This window comes from Amia ocellicauda, chromosome 16 (assembly GCF_036373705.1).
Source record: "Amia ocellicauda isolate fAmiCal2 chromosome 16, fAmiCal2.hap1, whole genome shotgun sequence".
NCBI lineage: Eukaryota > Metazoa > Chordata > Actinopteri > Amiiformes > Amiidae > Amia > Amia ocellicauda.
The window spans coordinates 4,748,784-4,774,048 of NC_089865.1; the positions used below are offsets into that span (position 1 = coordinate 4,748,784).

The 25,265-nt window shown below is 38.2% G+C and overlaps 1 protein-coding gene across 2 annotated transcripts; it reads left to right on the plus strand.

The window, feature by feature from the left end:
* Positions 1 to 549: 549 nt before the first annotated feature.
* snx4 (sorting nexin 4) lies at positions 550 to 24,754 on the plus strand. 2 transcript variants are annotated; one of them, XM_066687443.1, is made up of 14 exons: positions 550 to 697; positions 1,767 to 1,891; positions 9,682 to 9,820; positions 9,910 to 10,059; positions 10,361 to 10,408; positions 12,808 to 12,863; positions 13,161 to 13,233; positions 14,265 to 14,326; positions 14,621 to 14,686; positions 17,091 to 17,180; positions 17,642 to 17,741; positions 18,177 to 18,322; positions 19,042 to 19,156; positions 22,976 to 24,754. In XM_066687443.1, the coding sequence occupies exons 1-14, from the start codon at positions 611 to 613 to the stop codon at positions 23,021 to 23,023; spliced, it is 1,305 nt and encodes a 434-aa protein (XP_066543540.1). In that variant the 5' UTR covers positions 550 to 610; the 3' UTR covers positions 23,024 to 24,754. The 2 variants fall into 2 exon arrangements, with proteins under 2 accessions (XP_066543540.1, XP_066543541.1); XM_066687444.1 differs by lacking the exon at positions 550 to 697 and adding an exon at positions 1,373 to 1,393.
* Positions 24,755 to 25,265: the final 511 nt, after the last annotated feature.

Below are 25,265 nucleotides of genomic sequence, written 5' to 3' on the forward strand. Positions count from 1 at the left end.
CTGCAACAAGCCTAACCTATATTGAATTATCTGTCCACTAATAATTATGCAATCATGTGTCTGATTTCATTGGTAGGTTCTGTCCATTTGTTTTAAGTGAGAGAAAGGTTACACTTGATGTCTGCTCATGTCATCTAGGTGCATGCTTAACACACGCTAAGTTTGCACCCCTAAAAAAGCGTAACTTGAACTCCAGCTGTGTCCAGGGTTTGAATGCCTAGTTAAAAGACATGGGATGTATTAGCTAATTCGTTAATATTGACCAGTTACCGTTGATTAAACGATACTGACTTCGCAATGAGAACAACACACTTTCACACAGAAAAGTCTGCAGTTTGATTGAAGCCAGTTCATCAAAGCAGGGTTGTATAAACTTTGGACTGCATGTCAATCAAATGGAAATTAGAATACCGATGCTTCTTATTCTTCACTTTGGGACTGAAACACCTCATATGGTGATATTGTCTTAAATGCAACAGCAATCGGGGGGTATGCATGTCTCTCTCGGACGTGGCAGACATGCACCGGAGCGCAGCTGGACAACTTCACTCCGGTGAGGAGGAAAGTGCGGTCCCGTGCGCATGCGCAGTAAGCACAAACCTCGGCAAGGATGGCGGACTCGGGCAGCGAAGAGGTAGCCGTGATCGTAAACACCGACCTGACTGATGCCGAGGGGCAGGAGAACCAGAACAACACGGTAACCCGGCGGTCGCTTAACGAGAAAAAGTGCTGGGAAACGTGGTTCAGGACACACGTCGCGGAGAAATGGCGGTTGAGCGGTGTAGGCCTGGCCAGCCCACGGTGTTGCGTGAATATGTGGCCGCAGCTGGAGCACTTCGAGTAGGCGCAGATTTTATTGTTTTATATGGACACCTGAGCCTGACGCTGAACTGCGATTTTAATTTTGTTTTGCTGTTCACAGTGTAGAAATGGTAGAAATCACTAGGCCTTTACCAGTGAAAGTTAACAGAGGGAATATTATTATTAAACGAGTTTATATATGATCATAATAAAAACGGTTAGTGACATTTTGCTAGAGTTAATCGTCCGTTTGCAGGCGGTGAGGTTGATTTCCACCTAATGAATCTATTAATAATCAAACACAAGAAGTATATCCTAATGGGGTTTAATTTACACCTCTCTGATTTATTGAATAAGCTGCCCACATCAGAGCAGAACAAACCACCTGATCGGTCATCTGACCCAACATCAGCGCTGCACTGCATTATTGATACTGCTTTTAGCTTGGAAAACATAGTTCACATCTGTTTTACACTTGTTGTCGGTGCTTGCTTTTTTGATCAAATGCAAAGTGCATTGGTAGAGTTTATAAATCGAGAGCAGAGAGTCATTTGCATGCATTCCTAGCTGTTGTCTGTCTTCCTAAATGAAGGTGTGTGCAACTTCATAGACCCACAGGGAGCTGCTGAGCTGCTGCTGTTGTTGGCAGCTGATGGTGTTTTTTTGTTAGCTGTGCATGATGTGTTTTAGTTGTGTATGAAGCAGGCTCTGCTATAAACTACTATGCTATGGATTCGTGTCTGTACTTGCTTAACCTAAGTTAAAGTTCAGGGGAAGGCCTTGAAATCTAATGTATCATTACAATGTAAGAGAATACACACTTTGCAGCTTTATGAATGTAAATGCATAGCCCTGCTGTGTGTGTGTTACTTGCTCTGTGGATTGTAAAGAATTAAGAGTTAAGAATGTGAAGAATAACATTTCAGTTCAGTCTTTTTTGTAATGCTTTCATGTTTTTTCAATAGGCGGTTGAGGAAGGCTCTACTCTTCTGAAGAAAATGGAGATCAGTGTTGCCGAGGCAGAGAAAAGAACAGGGAAGAATGCCGTGAACATGCAGGAGACCTATACGGTTTACCTCATAGAAACACGGTAAGGGAGTAGAGGGAGTCCTGACTTTCAACAGTTCATGATGAGATGTTAATTACTCATTATTTGACATTTGTGTGAAAGAGTGGTGCCTGAGAAAGATCTTAGCAGAAACCGTAAATCAAATTCTTGCAGTTGAATGTTTAAAAATACATGTATGTGAACAGCAAAAATAAAATGTCTAATTAAGTGCACAGGATAATGAATGCCATGGTTTCTGAAGAGGGGTTAATAAAATAATTCACTCTATGTATGAAAGGAATTGGAAAAAGTGCCAAAGATTAATGTTTCTTTCTAAATGGGGTGATGACTTTTTAGATGGAAAAAAGCTTGATAAACTTAACATTAGTCACTTAACTGGAAAAATCCACTGGGATGGATTAATATTATATTCCAATTTAAAGACTAGTCTTTAAAACTCTACTTGCACTCTGATGGTCTTTGCAGATGGTTACATTTCTTTATGATTTAAAAACAAGATTAAATTGTAACTTCATGATTTTTGTAGGTACCTTAGGATGACACATGAGATGGAAAATAGCTTAATAATGCATTTGTCTTTCTAAAACTGAAACCATAAGCTTTCATGGTAAGCAGCTGGAAAGTGTAGCTGTTGAAACCGAACATGGACAGGTGGGTGGATTTTCTCAACTGTGGCATTGGTAGTCATGCTGATAAAAGATATGCTAAATTACCTATAACATTTGAATTAATATAGTACTCAGGAAGGGCTGCTCAAATTCAAACAAAAGGACACGAGAGCACAGTCCAAAATAAACAGAAATCATGAGGTTTATTCATCTGTGTTTTTTATACCGTAAAAATAATTACAGTACTTTAATGGAGTAAAGGTTCTAAAAAAAATAATGAAATAGGCTGCCATCTTTAGTCCTGTAACTGCATTTGAATGGTGTCAGGCACTGATTGAAGATTCAGTCGTTGAAAAAGTGAAATGCACCGAGTGTGATCATGCCATTTTTTTTTGGGCCGTGTCATTCAGCAGTGTTTGTGCTGTGCCCTTGCAGTCTGTCGCAACTCCAGAGTAATGAGAAGGCGAACCTCCTAAGACGAGCAGACATTTTGATGTACTTGTGGCCTCTGTTTTTATGAATATACAAATTCAGTTTCTCTTTGTGTTACCGTACTGTCCTGTGTGTAGGGCTGTACCTGTTCACAATAACGAACAAATGTTATCTCAATGGGTTCCCACTGTTTATCCAAAGCAGCGCCAGATGAAAGCATGCTGCATTTTACTTCCTGCTTTTGTTGAGTGGTTGAGATAATGTTTACATCAGTGCAGTGTATTTAGACACATGCCGATGCGTAAACTCACTCTCACGCAGGCGTGCCAGACGTCTTCTCGACCTTCAGAGGTTTTCTGTTTGGGGGTAAATATTGACGCTAACTGAATCTTCTTTCCATACTCCATATTCCTCTTTAAATCTTTATGGAAGCTGACTTAATTAATCACAGGCCCATAGGAAGACATTTTTTTATATAATTTTACAGCTGGCAGTGCAGCAGAAATGTAGGAACATGTTGGATTTGGTTAACGAGAGGGACTGATTTATTGAAGATTTTTCAATAAAGTATAATTTACAGTTATTTTACAAAACACAAGGCAAGTCCAGTGTGAACAACACAGCAAAAATAGATTTTTACAATGCAATAGGGGTAAAGCACATTTATCATGGCGAGACTATAAATTTAACAACATCTCATAGTGTTTATCCTGAGATTATTTCCTTAATGCAATCTGCTTAATACAATCCAGGATATATCCTAGGGCTGTGAAACAATAAGCTAGAATGGAAAGTGTTACCCGTGTAGAAAATACTGCAGATTTTTAATTTTTAAATCAGGAGTGTGGCTTTTTTATTGTTTTGTTTATATAAAGTGTACCTTATATAAATAAACTGTAATTTTATTTAGTACAAGCGGACACTTTTAGTAGTATTTCCCTTGTGTTTCCAAACGTAAAAGAAACCATTTCTAAGGATACTTTATAGTAGATGTCAAAATGTGTCACACACAGCTCAGAAACCCAAGACCCAGGTATAGCAATGAGCTCATTGATGTAGAATAGTGTCTTTCTGATGGCCGTGTCTCATGAGACAATCGTTCCTTTGCAATAAACCGATTGCTTAGTCACTGCCACTTGTGAGCAACATCATTATGAATACTTTTCTCGGCTGCTTTTCAGGAACATAGATCCTCCTCTCTCTAGTCTTTTAATCAGGCTAATTGCTTTGGCAAGAAGTAAAATGTACTATCAAAGAATGGCATATCCCCTGGTCCCGTGTTAAAAGGCTAATCAGATTTTGTCAAGAAACTACAAAGATATGCCTATTATTATTAAATTAAGTGGAATTGCTTTCTTCTCAGGATCCTTTTCCAAGTTTATTAGATTACAGTAGCTATTTGGCAATATGTGTTTTCCTTGGCTAAAAAACATTATTTTTGTATGCTTTCTTTCCCTGATTGACTGAGTCTGGTTAGACTGCTGAATATTTATTTTTCATTTAATTCAATTTTCAAGGCAATCATAATACTTTGACATGTGACTTGATTTAGTTAAGCCAGGGTGCTTAAAGAACCAGTTGAACTATTTTGATTTGATTTATTAACTCCTTTACATATTATAATGAGCTACGGCATGTTTTTAACATTACTTGTGAAAGTGCTAATAGTGGGGACACTTTTTTTTAGAATCGGCAATGCTTCCTGGGAATCTAGCACTAGAAAATCATGTTATACTGAAAAGGTATTAAAACGCATAATGACTTCTGTTACAGCCTGAAACAAAGATAAAGATTTAAGCATGCTCTCATGGACAGTTATATGCTTTATCATTTTAAAATGATAATATAACTACTTTTTAGTTATGCATTGCAATGTTGTTATTGAAAGTAATTAAATGGGGAAAACCTATAGTGTATTATTCTACATGGATTCACAGTGTAAACAAATAATGCTATTCTATCAAAAGACCAATGTACCATAATCCTCATTTACCTTCTTGTCATCACTATCTGTAGATCAGGACTTTAGAACCGATTAAAAATTGCCTTTTCTGATCTGATGCTGCCTTCATCTTATTTTAACATAATCCCGTAGCTAACCTGTTGAGATTCAGAGGGCGGATCTGAGTTCTGGTAAACTGGTGGCTCACCTTTCCTACAAACTGAACATGTGAACTTCAGAGGAAATTCTCACTTTCCACACTGTACTAATTACTGGAGTAATAAAGGTCTAGGCCTGGACCACATGACAACTCTGACTAACCCCAGAATCACAACGTACACAGAGGGCTAATGTGACTTTATACGGTAGCCTTTGTTCACTGCATAGACAACTGAGAAAATATTGACACTGAGGAACTTTGCTGCCTCTTTCCAAGCGATTATCCCACAGTAGCTTGGGTTGATCAACTTTGTAAATCACTGTCTACACTTAAAAAACACAGTCTGAAGTGATTAAAATGTGGGTGTATTCATTTTTGCTGTGTAGAAAAGAAAAAAATCTTCAGCTTGCATCATGGTGAACTTATTCCAAGGAGAAAATGCTTTTTGACATTCAGCCATGACTGCATATGTGGTACAAGAGGGGCTAAAGTAATTCCATACTTCCTCTCGGGCAGCTTGTGTAATTATCGGGGGCTCTGATAATTGCTTTGACTTGCTGCTCCGCTGAGACTCCTGAGGTTTCACTTTCCCTTTTTGCCAATAAACCCACGATGACAGGCAGGGCAGATCTGCTAAATAAATCCCCTCTCGCACACCACTGCTTTTTTCACTCGGTGAGGTACAGGATTGTTTTCGGGTTGTCCAGATACAATTAAAGAGCTGACACCTGAAGTATTGCTCCGTATATTTAATCTCGTTCCTGTTGCAGAATATTCGGTGGTTTTATTACATGGGTAAGAGAAAGATGTGATATTTAGTAGACATCTTTACTTCCCTATTATTTTTTTTCTCAGAAAATAACTGATTATAGAACCTAGTATTTTCAATTAGAATACAATTTTTGTATTGTTTAATATACTAGGTTATGTGATTCCTTTATTAGGATAATTGTGTTTAATTCATAGTAGTTTGAATCACTAGGTGGTAAACAATTATTCATTAATAAAGATGGCTTCAAACCAGCGCCATCCATTTTATTTGTTCAGTTAATGTTAGTTTGCGACATGGACTTTTGATACTGTATCATGTCAGCTTGTTTTTCTTTGATTTCTTTTAGCTGTCTTTGCTCTCCCAACTGTGGGGCCTGAGATGTTTATTGCCACAGTTGTGCTGTTCGTGCTGACCTGGCAGTTTAAATAAAGGCCAGTGTGCTGCCTGCAGATTTGTATGTTTCCCAAACGTTTCTGACGGCGATTATGAGAGTAAGATAAAGGTCAAGGCGCAGCCACTTTTTTTTCTTTTGCTTCATCAGTCAGGTTCGCAGGATGCACAGAGCTGTATTGTTGGAATTCATCTTAAAAAGAAACACATGTTTTCCCTTTCTGAATACAGCACAACTATTATATACACATGCAAGGCTAATCTTTATTTACACTGGGCCAGCTCAAGGGGCAAACTGTAATGGGATTCCTCATGCGGTCACGCATACTGAGTCGAGAATGCCTTGAAGCGATGGAGCTTTTTTTTTTTTTTTTTTTAAATGTAATATTAGCATAGACCCATTATGTACTCTCGTTTCGTTTTAGGAATGAAATGTTTCGAAGGGTCTCATTTCTGTACAACTCACTATTGTTCAGTGCAGACTTTCCTCATACATTGTCCAATGTGGCATTAAATTTGTGTGCCAACTGCTTGCATACAAGCTTGAAAACAAACAAAAGATTCCTATCTGTGTATTTTGCGCTTAAGAGCCATATCTCATTGGAAAACAAATCCTGTTTTACTAGGCATTGGAGATGAAGTGATTCTCCAAGTCACAGTTTAAGTTTTGTCATGTGTTTTCTAAAGCCACTTAATATTGTGACTTTCTTAAACCAATGCGGTATAATCTGAGGGTTTATCTGGACTTTTCATGTGTCTTTCTAGCAAAGTTAAATTAATATCATGTTAACCTTTCTGGTCATGAGCTACTTGTGGATTCTCTTTTAATAAACTGGATTTTACCCTAATGCTTGAAAGAGTTTCTCATAAAGAGATCTGTTGGAGTTTCGAGCTGAAGTATTAGATTATTTTGTTCTATGGGATTTTTTTCTCCACACAAAGGGAGCAAACAAAATTGAAATTAGATCTACAACGTGGGCAGGTTGAGATAAAAAAAAAAACATCAAATGTATTGCATGACCTTCAGTGGGATTGCTAACTATAGCATAAGCAATGGTAAAATAGTTGTAACCTATATGTTGACCCATAAACAAGGGTCTGGTTTTGCATCTATTTCCCTATTTTTAAATAGTCTGGCAACACTGATAAAAGCCATGTGAAGGAGAGATAGTAGGGTATTGAACCTTTATGTTCACATTTATTAAAGATTTAGTTGATAATCAATTATTTGTTCTCTGAGTTTTAGTTATTTTCTAACACCCACACAAACCTGCATGTTGAAGCTTGAGTATTGTAACTGATCTTATTATTTGCCTAACGAATGCAAACATAAAGGACTTTCGGGTATTTGTGTAGAAACAACGTGTCAAATCGAATTCTGTAATCACCACAATGCCGTGGCAGTCCCTTTGTGGGGGGGAAAAGATCTCTTAGGATTCAGTATCTACTCTCTGGAGTTGCTGTCTGTAAGTAATTTTCTCGGTCTTTCGTTAAGCTGCGTTCATCTGGTTTGTTTTTAATTAGTGTTAGGTCTCTGTGTAGGAATGTTTATAAATCACTTGGTGTTGTCAAGTGTTAGCAGGGAATGGAATGGATCCATTCGTATTTGTGTGATTTTAATTATCCAGTTTGAGATGAGCTTAATCAAAACAATTCTCCCGGGGATTGGGTTTAAATTGCCTTTTATGCATGTGGCTGGAGTTTTTTTTTTAGTCCTAAAATGTTTGATAGCTTGCTTACTGAAGTGGATAGATGGCACCACTATTGTGTTTTTGTATTGCTTTTATATTCTGTAAGTTGCCCTGGATAAGGGTGCCTGCTAAGAAATATTAATAATATTGTTAAACATCGCATTGCTTTGTATCTTAAGCTCGTTGCTTGTTCTTCACACACAGATTGCTTTTAAATATACTTACATTCATATGTATATGTGAATATAGCATCTAAAATAACCTGATCTCCCAAATCGAAATAGATATTACTAAAATGAATATGCCCTTTTCCAGTAAAGCAGTCGTGCAGTTTGCAGTATCATTAAACATTCAATATGACTGTGAGGAAGAAATGTGTTATCATCATGTGAAATGAACACACTAGAGAGTTTTGACATTGGTAAATAAATGCTCGAATTTGGAAAGAACAATTGTTTATTCTGGAACTGAACAATGATGTTCACAACTTGTCTATGGTCTGGACACAAATCCTCACTGAGCTATCCATGACCAACCCCAGCAACAGCTTCCCACGTCTCCACAATCTCTCAGACGGACTCTGTTCCAGGAATGGCACATAATCCATCTGACCTGAAAGGCGGATGTTGACCAGTGTCCATGCGATGTGTAATTATGCTGTTTTCTAGCATAAAGTGGAGGGAGACCCCTTACTGTAATAATCCATCTCCTATTTTGACAGAATCAAGCATTGTTTTCAAATTTTATATTACTATTTAAATGTGAATTCTCTTCAAACTCTTTATTTTTTAATAGGCCTATATAAACCTTTGGTGTGGGGACCCTGCTTTTTGACTGTATATTTCATATTCATAGTTGTTTTAAAAATAATGTTAGATGCTTTGATAAAGAGGTAAAATACTAAAGATCAGAAATGTAGTGGTTAAAGTGCATTGATTTATTAAGAAATAAAGAATTTAATGGACCATGTATCAATTATTTAATAGACCAAGTATTTAATTGGACATGTTAAAGATGTGAAGGCTTGACTTTTAACATGTGCTGATGAATTTGTTCAGTTTAATTTGTCTGTAAACTTATACTGGAGTTTACTCTTTTAGTTTCTTTTCCTGGATGTCTGAGTCAGGAATAGAGGGGGAAAACAACATTTTTAATTGATTTTTGGCAACTGGATTTGTTTGAATTAAAGCAATATGGTTATAATTGCAAACACATCTCGAGGGCCTTCTGTCTATTACACTTTATCCTTTAATTGATTTTCCAGGAACTCCCTGACAGCTCAAAACATCACCAAAAGCACATTGTAATGGATTCTGCAGAACTGTTAATGAGCTCCAGCTTTGGTACTACTACAGTTGACCTTATATCTCATCAGCAATTCCTAACAGATTTGGGGAATACTTTATGGAGCCTTTCTGAGATGTGACAGCATTATGGGATATATATAGCAAACCATTAGATGTAATTAATTATAACTTATAGCCCACCTGAAATCTGATGCTTACTCATTTGGTTTTTGCATCCCGAATGTCATACAATATAAAACCGCTCTTCGTTGGAAGAATCTCACCACTTTCTGGGATTACAAGATGTTTCAAGGCCGAAGACTGACTGAAGCAGATGTTCCTACAGGAAAAGCTTTCAAACTCGTCCCTATAAGGCTGATAAGCATCATGTGTTTGTTTCTCTATTTCAATGATATTTCCTACAAATTAATAAAGACATGTTAGTGAGTTGGTGTTCAGACTTGGGAATGGTCCTATCGATTTGTTCTAATGGCTGACCGGACTAAAACTTCTCTCCGTGTGTCTCGCAGGGCCATCGATGCTCTCACAGAAGGACAGAGCCCGGCCCCCGACTCTCTGTGGAGGCGATACAGTGAATTTGAGTTGCTGAGGAACTACTTGTTAGTTACCTATCCATTCATTGTCGTGCCCCCTCTGCCTGAGAAAAGGGTAAGTCGGACAGTTAAAACTCACTCTTGCTCAGCGAGCCGGACAGCCTCTAGGCCCAGTCCTCATCCACGTGTGTTTTGTTTGTGCAGGCTGAATTTGTGTGGCACAAATTATCAGCTGATAACATGGATCCCGATTTCGTGGAGAGACGACGAATCGGGCTGGAGAACTTCTTGCTTCGCGTTGCTTCTCACACTGTGCTTTCGAAGGACAGTATTTTTTATCAGTTTCTGACACAGGTATGATTTTGACACTTCAGTGTTGTGTTTCAGATTAATTTTGTGATGTATAAATACTGTGTGGTTTCTGTTGTCAAAATATTACATTGTTCAACAGTATACACTGATGTTTAATAATCCGGTCCGTTTTACTTTAGGTACTATTGAGTTAATCCTAAAAAAAAAAAGCAATAGTTTTCCTTTATAGTTATACATGTTCAGTTGTGTTACGACAGCACTGAGGGACTGTTTAATTATTAAATGTCAATTTGAATGTTTAACAATGTTTGTTTTTAATTGGCTGATTGTATTTCTTCCATAGGAAAATGGATGGAAGGACGTTGTGTACGATACAGGATTCCAGGCGAAGGTACCGTATTTCCGTTTGCGAACGTTTTACGACAGCTCTTAGACGAAACACGAGCCCTCAAACGTACCTCGTTGACCGAGCAGTCTCCCACTCTATTTGCAGTCTATTTGAAAATCCCTGAAAAAGATTAAAAAGATCAACTACATATTCTAATGTTTAGCCTAGAAAGTGTGCGTGCTAGGACGGCAAGTTTATGGTCAATCAAACGCACCATTTCCAAGTGTAAACTGGTATTAATTTATATCTTCAAAACAGACAATTTCCCCAAATTAGGCCTGCGTATGTCTTCAGTTTCCACTGCAGCTGTACATATCAAGGTGACTTTTGCTGTACCATGTGATTCATTAAGCTAACAGTGACTATAAATTATTATAAATGCACTGCACTGGCATATGTCTTTTCCGTGCAAATTGAGATAATTGAAAAAGTAACGGAGTAAAGCGTGTGATGAATAATTAATGTATTTTAAAAACTGTGTCAAGGAAAAATGCTTTAGTAATGATTATTAATATGGATTAATAATTATCAGTGTTTTACTGATCCTTCCTAGGTCAGATATTCCTGTAATCCAGGGGGGAGTATAAACCCTTAAAAAAAAAAAAATTCCGTAAAACAAAATTATCGAATGTACAATTTATAATCCTTTTTTCTTAAAAATACATTTTGGAGTTGAAAACCTCCGAAGTTTGTATATACTGTTCATGTTAGCCATCACATTTAATCTTTTGTTAGACATTTATTTAAAGAAACGGATGAAAACAAGTGTTACGCCACCGAGCTGTCACTGTCATGTTATAAATACGCTCCTCTGTTTATATATTAAACAGAGCAGTGAGCACTCCTGTTAAAATGGAAATATGGCTTTAATAAATCTTGACGCATCTAGAGTTTGTCGATGCTCTAAGGTTTCAGTGAGGTTCACTACCTTTGAACCCTGTGTGGCCCGTGGGTGCCAGCACAGCAGTGTGGCAACAGGAAATCAGACCATCGGAATTAGGTTTGCTGTTTTGCTGTTCAAACCAATGGAAAAAGAATACATTCTTTCTCCTCCTTATGTTTTAGTCATGCATCCTTTAAAAAGAACCCTAAATTACAGCTGTATGCGGCTCCGTGTGCTTGTCTGTACACAGACCTGATTTTGACAACTACACGCTTAGCTCTGTGAACTGAAGGACATGGGAATCAGAACAGAGCATCAATAACACTCACAGATGGAAAGCATTAGGAGTTAAAACGCTATAATATCAAAACTTGATGACAGTGGGGTTTGTGCACGTCTGAGGATATGAAGTACAATGCAAAGTATGAGCTGAATCTGTGTATAATGTTTTTACTCGCCAACGCTGCTAACAATATGATCAGACTTCATCCGTATGCGTCTTAAATTACGCCGCGCACCAGGTACGGGACCCTGGTGAAACCTTCAATTGGGGGGTCATTAATCATTTTCCCAAACAGAACACATTTAAATCAGAGCTGGTTTTTCAGCCTCTCTTTGGCATCGATGGCGGGGCATCAGGATATGTCAAGGTTGTACACCCTGATTTAATATATTTAATTGTATTTTAAAGTTAATTTCTTCCCTGCCCCCTTCCTGCATTAACGCATCCTTATAATACAATAGTGTTCTAAATAATATTGGCATACATTTGTACAGCTAATGATTAAAGGAATATATTGTGTAGACACTTTCTCTTTGTACAAACAAAAGTTGGTTAGGAGTTCAATGGAAACATACTTACACAAGGACACACAGCATGCTCTTGAGAATACAGTGCAAAGAGAGGTCATCTGTAGAGTTTATTTTCTTTGAGTTGTAGAGATAAAAAAAAGACAAGGCCCCTGTGGCTTTCACCTTATTGCATCACTTAATAAGATACAGAGGGTGTATTTTCACAATTATTTGTGGTCTTGTGTGAGACGACACTGGGGAAAACTCCCTGATAACATTTCTTCTAATTGTTTCTTAAAACCTTGTGCTGTATTTATGATTGGAGTTCCTTCCTAGTAATAGCTTTCTGGAGTATACGTTAATTTCCGATGGTAAACTCTACTGAGAACAAATATATCTTAATTATTTCCATCTGTTGGCCAGTCAGCTTTTTTTCTTGTTCTTCCAGCCTGTAAATGGTGCCGGCTATACGTTCATTGTTGTACGTCCTGGACTGCATACACATTGTTTGTAGTATCGGGCGACGCGTGATTTTGTGCCGATGAAAAGTTGTGGAATTTGTGCTGTACTGGAAACAAAAATGACACTGCTAAACTGATAGCAAAACAAAATCTGGAGTAGGAAAGAAAATCTTGATGTGAGACAGATGCATTTGTAGTAGAAGATAAATCTGAATTGTTAGTGTGTAATACTGTTTTCCATAATTGTGTGTTTGTTTATTTTATAGGCTGATTCAAGACTGAAAGCTTTGAATGCCACTTTCAGGGTAAAGAACCCAGACAAGTAAGCCATTCCTCGTATGTTATGCCATCCCACATGTGAGGTTACCACAAATCCTCCGATACTGCCTAAATGATTTCTCAAGCATTGTGCAATTAAGTGCACTGCATACATTTTTAATTATTTGGTTTTGCGACTCCCTTTAATGTGAAAACGTTAATGGGAAACCAGTGTTGACTTTTTAAGGGACCCTTCTCAGAACAGTAACTTTTGAAATGAGGTTTCTTTTAATTCGAGAGTTGCTTTGTTTTGTTTGTTTGGGCTGTCCATCACATGACTGTTTTTCTTTCTCATAACCAGGAGATTTACGGAGCTGAAACACTATAGTGATGAACTGCAGTCAGTCATTTCGCAGCTGCTTCGAGTCAGAGCTGTAAGTATGGTCAACAACAAGTAAATTAATGGCACATTTTGCAGCATGTCAGCTTCACTTGAATTTGTAGGGGAGTATGGATGATTAATAGATGTACATCATAACTAATTTAATATTCTTATTAAGTGTGTGCAGTGCACTCTAACCATTAACCTCAAATCAATGATACTGTGTTGGGGCTGTTCTGTACATTTTCTAATTGCTACTGGCATTTTATTTTCCTTAGACCTACATGCAGTAAGTATGTCTTTAAGTCAGGCCATACCTTGTCTGGGATCTTTTTAATCCAGCTGTCATTCTGATTGACTTTTATAATTTATTGTACATTCCAAACTAATGAAGTCTGTACATATTGTAGATTTTTCTTAAATTGATTTTTTAAATCTAACTAGATTCTTGAAACTTTGCTAATTCCATGCTTAGCAAAAAAACAGTAGGTAAAATATCTTATGGTCAATTTTTCCCAGTAACCTTAAATATCATCAACAAGGTTCCTAGTTTTCCCTGATAACAAAATCACAATTCTCTTGGGGAAAAAATAAAAAGGAAAATAGAACAACAATAATGTTTTTTCAAATGTTAACTATTTTAATCAAGGTCAGAGCCCATAGAAAACCATCAGCCTAATTGTAGCAGTTTTTTATGTTTTATTTACATTTTAATATTTCAGCAAAAGAATCGGAAGTGAAAAAGTCATTTATGGTTTATCCTTTCTTTAGTCATTATCATCAACATTGTTGTTTAGGCATTAAGTTGGCATTAAGCACCGAGAAGAAGCCCCCATTTGTTAACATATATTTAGGCACTGATCACAAGAGGACAATGTTGTGTACAGTGCAGAACTTACACAACTTGGTAAGATAATCATTCAAAACACTTTCATCAGCATAGTTCATGGATAAAACATAAAAAATTCCACAAAATTAAAAACAGTGTTTGGACAATTCTGGTATTTCACAAAGAGTAATAATACAGTTCCATGTAATGTGATGTGTACCGTGGGGGAAAAACAAACATGTGTCTGTTTGCAGAGAGTTGCAGATCGTCTGTATGGCGTTTACAAGGTCCATGGAAACTACGGGCGAGTCTTCAGGTGAGAATTGAGATGTAGTGTGAAGATTACAGCCTTGAAAGTACTTGTATACCAACTGTAACTGAATGTTATCTCCTTGTCTCAATAAAACATTGGTATGCATCTAGTTTTACATACAACGTTCTGAAGAGCATAGTATGTATCGCCCTAATCTATTGAATTACTTGTGGGAGGGGGTGGAATTATTGAGTAATATATACTATAATATCAGAGAGACGGATGCCGACATTTCAGATTTCTTTACTTTGATTGATTTTAACTCTTCGTCTGGTGTTCTCCGCCTCCGGTTGCCAGTGAATGGAGTGCCATAGAGAGGGAGATGGGGGACGGGCTGCAAAGCGCTGGGCACCACATGGATGCGTGAGTACGCTGCGAATGCATCTAATCGCCAGATGGTTTCAATGGAACTAATACAGATATATTATTATTTTCTCTTATGCATGCTGCCGGTTTCATGTAAAGCTGTAGAATGCGTTTTCCAGATACATCGAAATACGGTTGGATTTCCATCAAGAGCTCGGTGTAACAAGTAGCCGAACGCAGAGCCTGAGGGAGGCGAGAGTTTTTGTTAAATTTGTTAGAGCTCCTTGGGAAGGTGCCAGCTGATCTCCTTCAGTCGCCGTGCCAAGAAAACCGGTGACATAACAGAAAACGTCTGTGTTTCCAATCTGATGAGTTCCAGATTGCCATACAGGAGAAACAAAAAAAAAAAAAGGGAAAAGTATACTCTCGACCAGAGCCAGGTATCTGCTGCAGTAACATTAACCTCATAGGTATAAATGAAAGATTGTAGGAAATAGACAAGCATGTCCTTAAATGACACGTACTCCATAACAGCCGCCGAGAGGATTGGGGAGCGAGTGTGTTTCACTTCCATTAAAATGTCTTCTGACAAGCAAGGTTCACACAGGAGCTACACATTTAAAATAATTACATTCATCAGTCTTTTTTCTTCTCTTCATTCTTCCCCTTTGCCTTACTCTAAAGCAGCTCATGTGGGGGTGGGGGAAGTTACTTAAATATAGAGCAGATTACGTGTATGGGGGGCAGGAGATGCTAAAGCTTTGAGACTCCACTTAATGAATCTTCCATTCCATGAGCTCCCTTTGTTATTTATTTTTTATGTCTTAAATGCTTTGAAAACACCTCTCTCTGTGCTCAGCAGTGTTGTTATTTTAGTTAGTCATGTAGTTCGCAGCCCAAGATCAAAGCCACATATCATTTGTTATGTCAATAAGATGGGTATTCATATTTCATCCCCTATTTTCAGACACATTCAGAACTTCTAAAAACTCGTACGGATGACGTACGTTTTTAACCGTGAAAGATTACGGGTGCCGGCACTGGTGCAAAGTGCATCCACGGTCTTGCCAAGGTCTGCTGGCAGTAATGAACAGGCACACCGTTGGACAGCTGGTTTCCGTTTTCCCGCAATAAAAAACAACTTTATCTCTGACAGGAAATCCTAGACCACTAATAGAGAATCTGTCTTTCTTTTTTGCATAGCTGTCCATGTCTTCAAGGAAGATATGTTTATATTATTCTGTTTAGTTTAACCAAAGAGCGGTAAATTACAATAGGGGCACATCTGTCATGTTGACTGGACTGTTCGCCCGGACATGAACTCGCTACCACGTTACTAAATTGATATACTTGCTTAATGAAAGCTGCGACATCTGAGTTATATATATAGTAATCTTATGACACAGGAAATTTGAGGTGGAAGTCCTCACTTATGCACTATCCAATACATAGAGATAGAGATGTGTGTGTGTGTGTGTATATACAGACAGGTGACAAATTGAAGGAAAAACCAACATAAAGTGTCTCAGTAAGGTGTTGGGCACCACGACCCCCAGAACAGATTATACGAGTCTCTGACTCTACTGGAGGGATGAACACCATTCTTCCATAAGATATTCCCTCATTTGGGGTTTTGATGATGGTGGTGGAGATTGCTGTCTAACACGTCGGTCCAGAATCTCCCATAGGTGTTCGATTGAGATCTGGTGACTGTGAAGGCCATAGCATATGATTCACATAATTGTCATACTCATCAGACCATTCAGTGACCCTTGTGCCCTGTGGATGGGGCATTGTCATCCTGGAAGAGACCACTCCCATCAGGATAGAAATGTGTCACCATAAGATAAAGGTGATCACTCAGAATCACTTTGTCAAGATTTGCAGTGACCCTTCCCTCCAAGGGGACAAGTGGACCCTAACCATGACAGGAAAATGCCCCCCACAGCATAACAGAGCCTCCGCACCCCCTCACTGTAGGGGTCCAGCAGTCAGGCCTGTCCCGTTCTCTTGGTGTCCCACACAAATGCACTCGCCCACTTGTCCAGAATATGGTGAAGGATGATTAATCTGACCAGATCACTTTTGTTCACATCTCTGTAGACCAGTGCCTATGGTTTTTGTACCACTGAACTCTCACATGTGCATTTGTCTTTGTAATGACAAAATCAATGTCAACTGGGCTGCTCAGCATTTGTATACATGCCACAGAACGTGATGGGATGTTAATTGCTTAATTGTATCATGCAGTACACCTGTTTGGAGGCATCTGCATTCGTTTTGTTCCTCCACTCATTTATTCAGGTTTTTCCTTTAATTTGTCACCCAACTGTGTGTGTGTGTGTATATATATGTGTGTGAGAAAGATGCTTTAGAATTCTCATTTCAATTTGAAACGCATTACATAACTGAAGGTGATCTTCCCAATAAATGTTTTTCACGTCCTGATTCCTGATATCAGGTATGCGGCGTCAGTGGACGATATCCTGGAAGAGGAGGAGCACTACGCAGACCAGCTGAAGGAGTATCTCTTCTACTCCGAAGCTTTGCGGTAAGTTATCTTTTCCCAGCATACTAGAACTAACAAAGTTGTGCATCGCTTTATGTACAGTCAAAAATGCTAGTCCTCATCTGTCACTTTCCCACTGACGGATTGCTCTCTGTCCCTCCACACTCTTTTTTTCCTTTTTTTATACTCCATTACAGAAAACAAAAACATTTTTTTCCATATGTTATGAGGATTGTGCTTGTTTTTTAAGTTGCTGTAGAATTCTGTAAGACACTCATATAGGCTCTGCCCCCTCGATACTTGTCATATGACTGTTATTCCCTCTGGTAAACACGTCCCTAGAAAGTATCTTAGTCCAAATCTAAACATGTCTAGGGCTTTAAAATCCAATCTCTTTCATATGTAGTATTGTATGTTTTAGATTTTAACCCTTTTCATGGTATATTCGTTAACCCAGAAGCAGCAGAGAGTGGTACGGTAATTGGTGTGTTCTGTCATCGCAGGGCCGTATGCCGGAAACACGAGCTCACGCAGTACGAGCTGGAGACGGCAGCTCAAGATCTAACCTCCAAGAAGCAGCAGCGGGAAGAATTGGCAACTGGGGTGTGTCTTTTTTTTCCTTTTTTTCCTCCTTTTTTTTTTTTCCGTTAGACCGTCCAACTCCTAGACCTCAGGGAGTTGAGCTACTTAAACAATGAAAAATGAACGCCTCTCAATGATGCGGCTTGCTGACAGCTTTGTGGAGGGGGCACACTGTCGTAGCTGTAGACTTCCCTTCGTTTCTAGGCATCCCCTGCTATGATGATTTATGCTGTTTGCTTAAGTATGTTTTAATAACTTGCAATTAAGTGAAAGCACAGACCCACCGAGTGATGGGTGCTAAGTTTATAATAGGTCATTTGCAGGAACGGAAGGTTAAAAACAATGTAATAAAGATATGTTTTAAACTTCTTTCTTTTGGTGTGTTTTAGTTTTTTTGATTTTAATGGAGTTAATTTAAACTAGTCTCATCAATTCACCATGTCCTTGTGTCTGCAGACGGTGAGGACGTTCTCCTTGAAAGGCATGACTACCAAGCTTTTTGGCCAGGAGACTCCCGAGCAGAGGGAAGCCAAGCTGAAGGTCTTGGAGGAGCAGATCATCGAGGGGGAGGAAGCTGTGAAGTCCAAGAATGCTGAGTGCGAGTAAGAAAGTTTTTTAAACCATTGGAGATGTTAAGATCGCCCAGTCTGGAGTTTTAGTCCAACCCTGACTTCAGATTCATAGATATCACTTATACACACAATCCACAAAGTTTATTTCACAATTTGGCTGATCGCTGGAGGAATAAAAAAAATCTGCATATTTTTAAGTGAACATAAACAATCTTCAAGGCAGAAGTGTGTAGCCCAGCCATCCTTCCCTTATAAGAATGGTAGGTTAAGTGAGAAATCACACCCTTCGCAGTTTCAGTTTCAAAGCTGTGAGGGATGGACTTCTCTAAAAATACATCTCACCCGGCCAGCTTTCCTCCGTGTCTGTGTACTTTGGCATGAGCACAGGAGGGACATATCAGAAACAAATGTTATTTCATTGTAAATTGCACTGTGATTAAAAAAAAAACAAGCCATGAATCAACCACAAGATGCTTTAGATCACATCGTTACGAGATTTATAGAGATGGGTGATGTTTTATGATCTTCATTTTGGTAGAGATGGCAGCTTGTTGGCTTCTTGTTCTCCAGCGCTCTCCCATCGAAATCCCAGCATTACAATGCAAAAGGACGTTTATATTAAGTCTCTCTTGCTATGGTTCTACACATCCGTTCTGTTCATCCGCAAGTGGAGAATAAAATCAAATGCTCCCCCCACGATTGTTGTGTAACAGTATTTCTGATTTGACTTGTTTCCACTCTCAATCCAGAGAATACGTCCAGAGTGCCAGGGTGGACATTGAGCGGTTTAAAAGCCAGAAGGACCAGGATCTAAAAGAGGCTCTTATCAGCTATGCAGTTATGCAGATTAGCATGTGTAAAAAGGTGAGCATTTAAAAGATTTTAAAGTTTGCTTTTTCATCACTGGCTGTACTTTGTACTCATGTGTTCGTCAATCTATTCAGATAAAACCCTGCTGACAGGATTTAGAGCAGCTGAAACCTTGTTTTAACCGTATTGGCCAAATTGGAAAATTGTTGTTCTGCATCTCTTCAAAACGGGCTTCAAGTGCCTTTTGCATCCCTTCATTTCAGTTACTGGCATTGAACTCAAGAAGAGTTCATAAGGAGTGTGTTTTCATCCAAACTTTTTTTTTTTGGGTCATTAAAACCCTTTCCTGTTTCACAAACTTTGTGAGCTGGTTGAATAAAAAAAAGTTTTATAGTAACCCAAGCTTTTCTTTCTGTAAACTTTTAAGTGTATAGTTTGTTTCATCTGGCACGTGGTGTGTCTGTTAAGTATGGATTTATTTATTCAGCAGCTTATTACATGTTTGATTAACTTGGCAATCAAAGCAGAACATCAACGCCAAGTCCCTACGTGAAGGTAGATTGTATAATTTGCGTGCCCTTCGTACCAAGTGGTGCTCTTTTACTCTTCTGTCTGGTCACATTTTCATTTCCTTTGTCAAAAACCTTGATAAAAGTTATGTCCTGCCATGTTGTTTTAGCAGCAGAAGACTAGTATTTTGTAAATATCTGGGATGGTGCTTAAAAGTATTTCTAGGGCTGCAATCACCTTTCAAGACCAACAGATTGAATTTGACCCCTAAAAAGTTGTGGCATATTTTTCAGTCCTTGGTGAAACTGAAAAGCAACTTCATGCAGATAATTTGCTAAAATCTGCTATAATAACTTTAAGATCATTTTCAGAAGTTCGTGCTGTCCAACCCTTGTAAAACAAACAAACTGCAAATGACTGTGATATTTACCATCTGGGGAAACTTAGTCCAGTTCTGTTATCATTTCTTAAGTTTTATGCTTGTTCAGATCTACGTTTTTCAGTTTTTAAATAGCTATTGCCCATTCTGTAGCAGATTTGTTTAGTTTTTCTCCTTCATAATGCATCACATTTGTTTTTATCGTATTTCTTTAAACAGCTCATAGTAAATGTACAGTTGTTCTGTATGTGTGAGTTTCCAGTCTGCCTTGGAAGCTGTTATTTGTGCTGAAAAAGCTCAGAGGAAGTACTGTGGGCATGATTGACTTTTTGGCAAGCCTCCCGCATAATTACGGCGTGTTTTTGTTACACCTTTGGTGATTGTAGCCGATTTTGACCAGTACCTAGTATGAAATGATCTGGTGGCAAGGGACTGCATTACTTCAGACTTATCAGATCGAGCTCCGCCGGCGTGCAGTGCCCTGTCACGCACAGCCGAAAGGGAATTAGGGCTTTCAGGTTACAATCCGAGGTTTTTTCAGAACTTTGTTTTACAGGAATATATGTAAAATACACAAATGTACGAGAAGAGAAGCCCACCCGAATCACTGGGTGCAGGGACAGGTAATTCGGCTTCCTCTGAGTTTTCTTTCTTGAACATTATCAGCCATCTGTGAGTTTTACTCCAGTAAAACTGCTTTATAAGGGGGACTGGTAGAGATCTTTCTCTCTACAGACTTTCCCAACTAATATGGTCAAGAGGAGTAATCCTTTTATCTCAGTTTTTGTGATTACTTTAATCATACAACAATAACAAACACCGCTCCCTGCCCAGCCAGCATCACCCTCTCGCTTTCAAACAGACTGGTTTTCTCCCCCGCCCTGAAAGCGGCTCGTTAAATTGTTTTGCTGGTTAGAGGATAAAACAAAGTTCAGCTTCAATTAAGGTTTTCAATAACAACGTTGGCAAGAAGGATGGCGTTGAGTGCCAACCAACATGATACTGCACTAGTTTAGAGACGAAACAAAATGCCATACATCAAAAACAAATTAATTTTATATTAACAAATTATTCACTAATAACTGATAATATGGGCTCCTTTTCACAGCTTTTGTTTTCTTAAATATCAAAGCCTAGAAGTAAAATAAATGGCAATTAATTTGCCTAAATAATTTTTACACTAAACCATGATACTGCGGTACCAAAAGGAGATTTTACTTTATTAGTGTTTATGATGCTGGAAAGGTTCATGGAGAACTTCTAATATGTAGGTAAAATAGTTGTATTGAAAGAAATGCATTTTGAAAGGATAGATTTAATTTGGAGTGTGAATACTTATAACCGAGAATTCAGAGTGGTCTGGAGTAACTCCAGTTTTTTCATTTTGTATATACAGTGTGTTATTTAGCTGGTACTTAATCTCATATTTCAGGTTTTAGTTTGAGTAACTAAAAGTGCAGGAGATGAGAGGCTTTCCTTTGAATTAAAATACATTTCTACAGGACTGTTGTGGTCAGATCTCCAGAGAAAATCTTTTTATGGCATAGTTACTTTTAATCATGTTTTTGTACACATAGGGATTTGTTTTGGACAGAACTCCAAAGATGGATTATATTGTGTCTTATCTATGTAATAAAACTGATAAGGAGCAGAAATGTAAATGGTATTTATCAGATTAATCAGATATAAGCCTTGTGTGACAGTTTTGCTTCTTCTAACTTCACACTTCCTGTATTTAATCTGAGGAGAACCATCTTTACATTTGAACTAAAACACAGAGGAAACCAGATGTGTGGATTCTGTGTAGTAGAAAAATATTACAAACAAGTTTTATAATATGTTTCTTTGAGTGGAGGGTGTGGGTTTCTTTGACCTGGATAGTGTTTTTCTGCTTCTTTTGTGTTCATTCCCGTTCACCACAGTCTGAATTGCATCTCAAATAATGACTTCATCAACAGCAATGACTTTTTTTTGTCAAATGAATGTTTTCCTTCAGTAGTGCTCGTACTATAGATGTTAAACTGAAGGGCTTCATTTTAACAGAGTAATACCTACATTATTGGTGTCTTAAGCCCAAGAGCTGGTAAAAACTGCCAACTGAGTGCAACAGTAACAAACACATTGATCTAAAGTGAGTAAGCATGATTTAAAATCACAATGTGGGCTATGCTTGATATCCGTAAACTTAAGTTTCTATCAATGGTGTTTCTAGAGTGTATTATGTTAGGACTGTAGCACGATTTCATATCTTTTTCTCTGGGGGAACAGCATTTGTTAAATCACTCAGCAGTCAGACTCCAGCAGGTGTGCCGTATCACGCAGACCTTTTCTGGGGATCCATTATCGAAGAATAACAGAAGTTCTTCTGCGCCTGGAAAGCTGTTCGAGTGCTGGAGTCCGGCTGTTGTATAATTTGATTTAAAGTGTGTATGAAAAGGTCGGTCCTGTGAAAACAACGACTTGAAAGACACTGAACAGCGATGTTAAGCTAGCTTTTCTCGGGGACAGTAGTAAACCTTTAAGCTGTTTCCTGTGTTACTAAAAGTCATTGTTGGTGTATCCCTGAGTTTTAAGATGAATATCCCCACTTAAGGAGGTTAAAACCTACAATAATACTTCTACATTTGGAACTGAGTTACTTTTAAAAAGCTTATATATTTCCCTTATTTTTAATAATAAAATTGTCATAATGCCTTAAATTTGCTAAAAGATCAAAGTGAGTTAAGACTGATTTCATCATTTACCACAAATACATGACTAGCTAATTGACATTTTGAATAATTCTTTATAATTGAATTAAACCGGTCTCTGGTTTACAGACACTCAATCTTTCAGTGTATATAAATGTGGGTATTTTATATCTGTCTCATTTGGATGCAAGAGTATTTTTCTCACTGTGATTTATTTTCAGCTGCTGTCAATTACAGATTTAAGAAAGCTGTACATGTAATCAATCAATAATTTAAATATACTTTATTTTTTAGGGAATTCAAGTGTGGACCAATGCTAAGGAATGTTTCAGCAAAATGTGAAGTTCCGGTCCAGTCAGAGCAACAACCCACAGCAGCAACACAACGGAGAAAAGTGGTGACACTACACATTATAAACGACAGACACTCCCTGGGACTCGTCCAGTGATCGACTGGAATCTTTTTTTTGGGATCACCCACATTTTGAAAGGAAACTGCACAAAATAATTAGTTTTTACTGAAAGTGCAAATTATGTTTTCAGCAAAGAAAAACTGAAAGCCTCTGAATGGAAGAATGAGTTTGTCTCCTTTAAACAATCACTCTGTGGCACTGTAGAATTAATCTAAATTATTGGTTCCAATTATTTCCACATGTACTCACAATATGTCCATTTATTTCTTGTTATTCTCAGATTTGCCAACCCTTCCTCTTGCGATTCTTTATTAGTTTTTAAGACATTTACGTGGCACTTATGTTTGATATATTTACTTTGAAGAATCTTTGAAATTGTTAACGTTTTCTTCTCCATCTTGCAATTAATGATGTTTACATGTTTTTTATTCCTTCAGATGAAGAACTGAACTCATTTAAAAGGCTTAATTCCACATTTTAAACCTAGTATGTTTTGTAGTCTGTGATGAATTCACAACGGCGCAGTTGACCAAAAAGGCCCGTTCAGCAAGACTCTTACAGAAATATTTATATTAGATTTAAAGACTGTTTATCTGCTCTTAACTCATATTTACTAATCCCTTCTTTTAAAGATGTTTAATTGGGTTTGAATTTGGCCAGTCAAACATGTAAAAGCAGCCTTGCTTTAACACGTCAGGTTATTTATTCAGTGCTGAAAACCCTTAACAATTATTATTTTTTTTCCTCTCTCTTCCCGTAACTCAAGTCCACACCCTCAAGTTTTTGCCAAACCCACTGGTGACCATACTGAGTCTCTTAAAACATTTCCTCTCCTTTCGTTTTTTTTCCGAGCATGTGATGTTCACAAACACAACTGAAACACAGTGGGCTGTTTAGAAATCCTGAGATGATTTTCTGCTTCCCCTCGGCTACCGAGGCATTATTTCGGATGAAAGCGTTGAGTGTCTTGAAGAGCGTGAACGTGGGTGAAGGAGGCGAGTTTGCAATGTCGTCAGCCTGTTTACCTTGGCCCGGGGCGATGCGAGTTCTCCTGAAGGAGCTGTTATTGAACTGCCTGTGAGAGCCGGGGTCAATCCCTCACGCTGACACGTGCTGGGGGGAATTGAACTCGTATATAAAACGTTAAATGCTTTTATCTCTGGCTGATGTACATTGGTAGTCAGTCCTAACTTCCTGCAGAGAAATGAATGGAGAAAAAACGCTGTACATTCCAGAACCCCCGGTCAAACAGACGAACGTTCCGACTCCAGAGACATTGTTGCCTTATTAATTAATGAGGTTAGTAAGACAGTAGGATCCTTGTCTTTCTTCTGTAGACGAACTGCCTCCTCTGTAGTACCTGAGGTCGATGGGCAGTTTGCACCCCTGACCTTCGCCCTGCGTCTCTTCTTCACCTTCAGCTCGGTTTGATCACGTTCCAGACCCAATTGGTGCTTGATTTTTCGTACACTATTGGGACAGATGCAGTAGTGTGGTACATTTCGACGAGGGAAAGTACTGTACTTGCATTCTAATCTTTGTGCCAAAAAGGCTATTTTTTTTCCTTTTGTATGTGTGTATGTATATATACAGATATGAATATAAATAATGAATTATGTTCATATTTATATAAATATGAATAAAGACAAACAAAAGATAAACTGGAGTTGTGTTTTTAAACCTAGACATGGATTTCAGCAACAGATGGTGCTTGAGTTTTAACTTGTTCTCTGTCAACATTGCTTATTTTTCCCCAGATAGTAAAGTAAGATTAGAGAAGATATCGAAAGGTTTACTTACTTGATCAAAAAGCCTGGCATTTGAAATTTCTGCGTGGTTTGTTCAGTGAAAGTCCTAGACCTGGAGTCTGTGTTTTCAAATGTATTTCGTCACTCAGTGCTGGAGAAATTGACCCAAATGGTGGGTTGGGTATAACTGAGGTAAGGCCAGACGGGGAATATAATACAGAAATGATTCTGAGCACATGGAAGCTGTGTGTCTGACGTAGGAGAGGTTAGGAAAGCAGACATAATCGCATTATCATTCACAGTATGTTCTGCTCGTGATTCAGTCCCCAGAGAGTGATGTGTCAAGTTTAATGCAGCCGGCCTCCTACTGTGTGAGTGACTTATAGAAGACGTGTCCTTTGATGTGCGTGAATGTGTCACTTCA

What these genes read in the sequence shown, in the direction of transcription:
- snx4 (XM_066687443.1), top strand. Translation starts at nt 611, where the DNA reads ATGGCGGACTCGGGCAGCGAAGAGGTAGCCGTGATCGTAAACACCGAC. An exon ending in TTTATCAGTTTCTGACACAG is followed by an intron (nt 10,060 to 10,360) that starts GTATGATTTTGA and finishes TTTCTTCCATAG; the next exon opens with GAAAATGGATGGAAGGACGT. An exon ending in TTCTACTCCGAAGCTTTGCG is followed by an intron (nt 17,181 to 17,641) that starts GTAAGTTATCTT and finishes CTGTCATCGCAG; the next exon opens with GGCCGTATGCCGGAAACACG.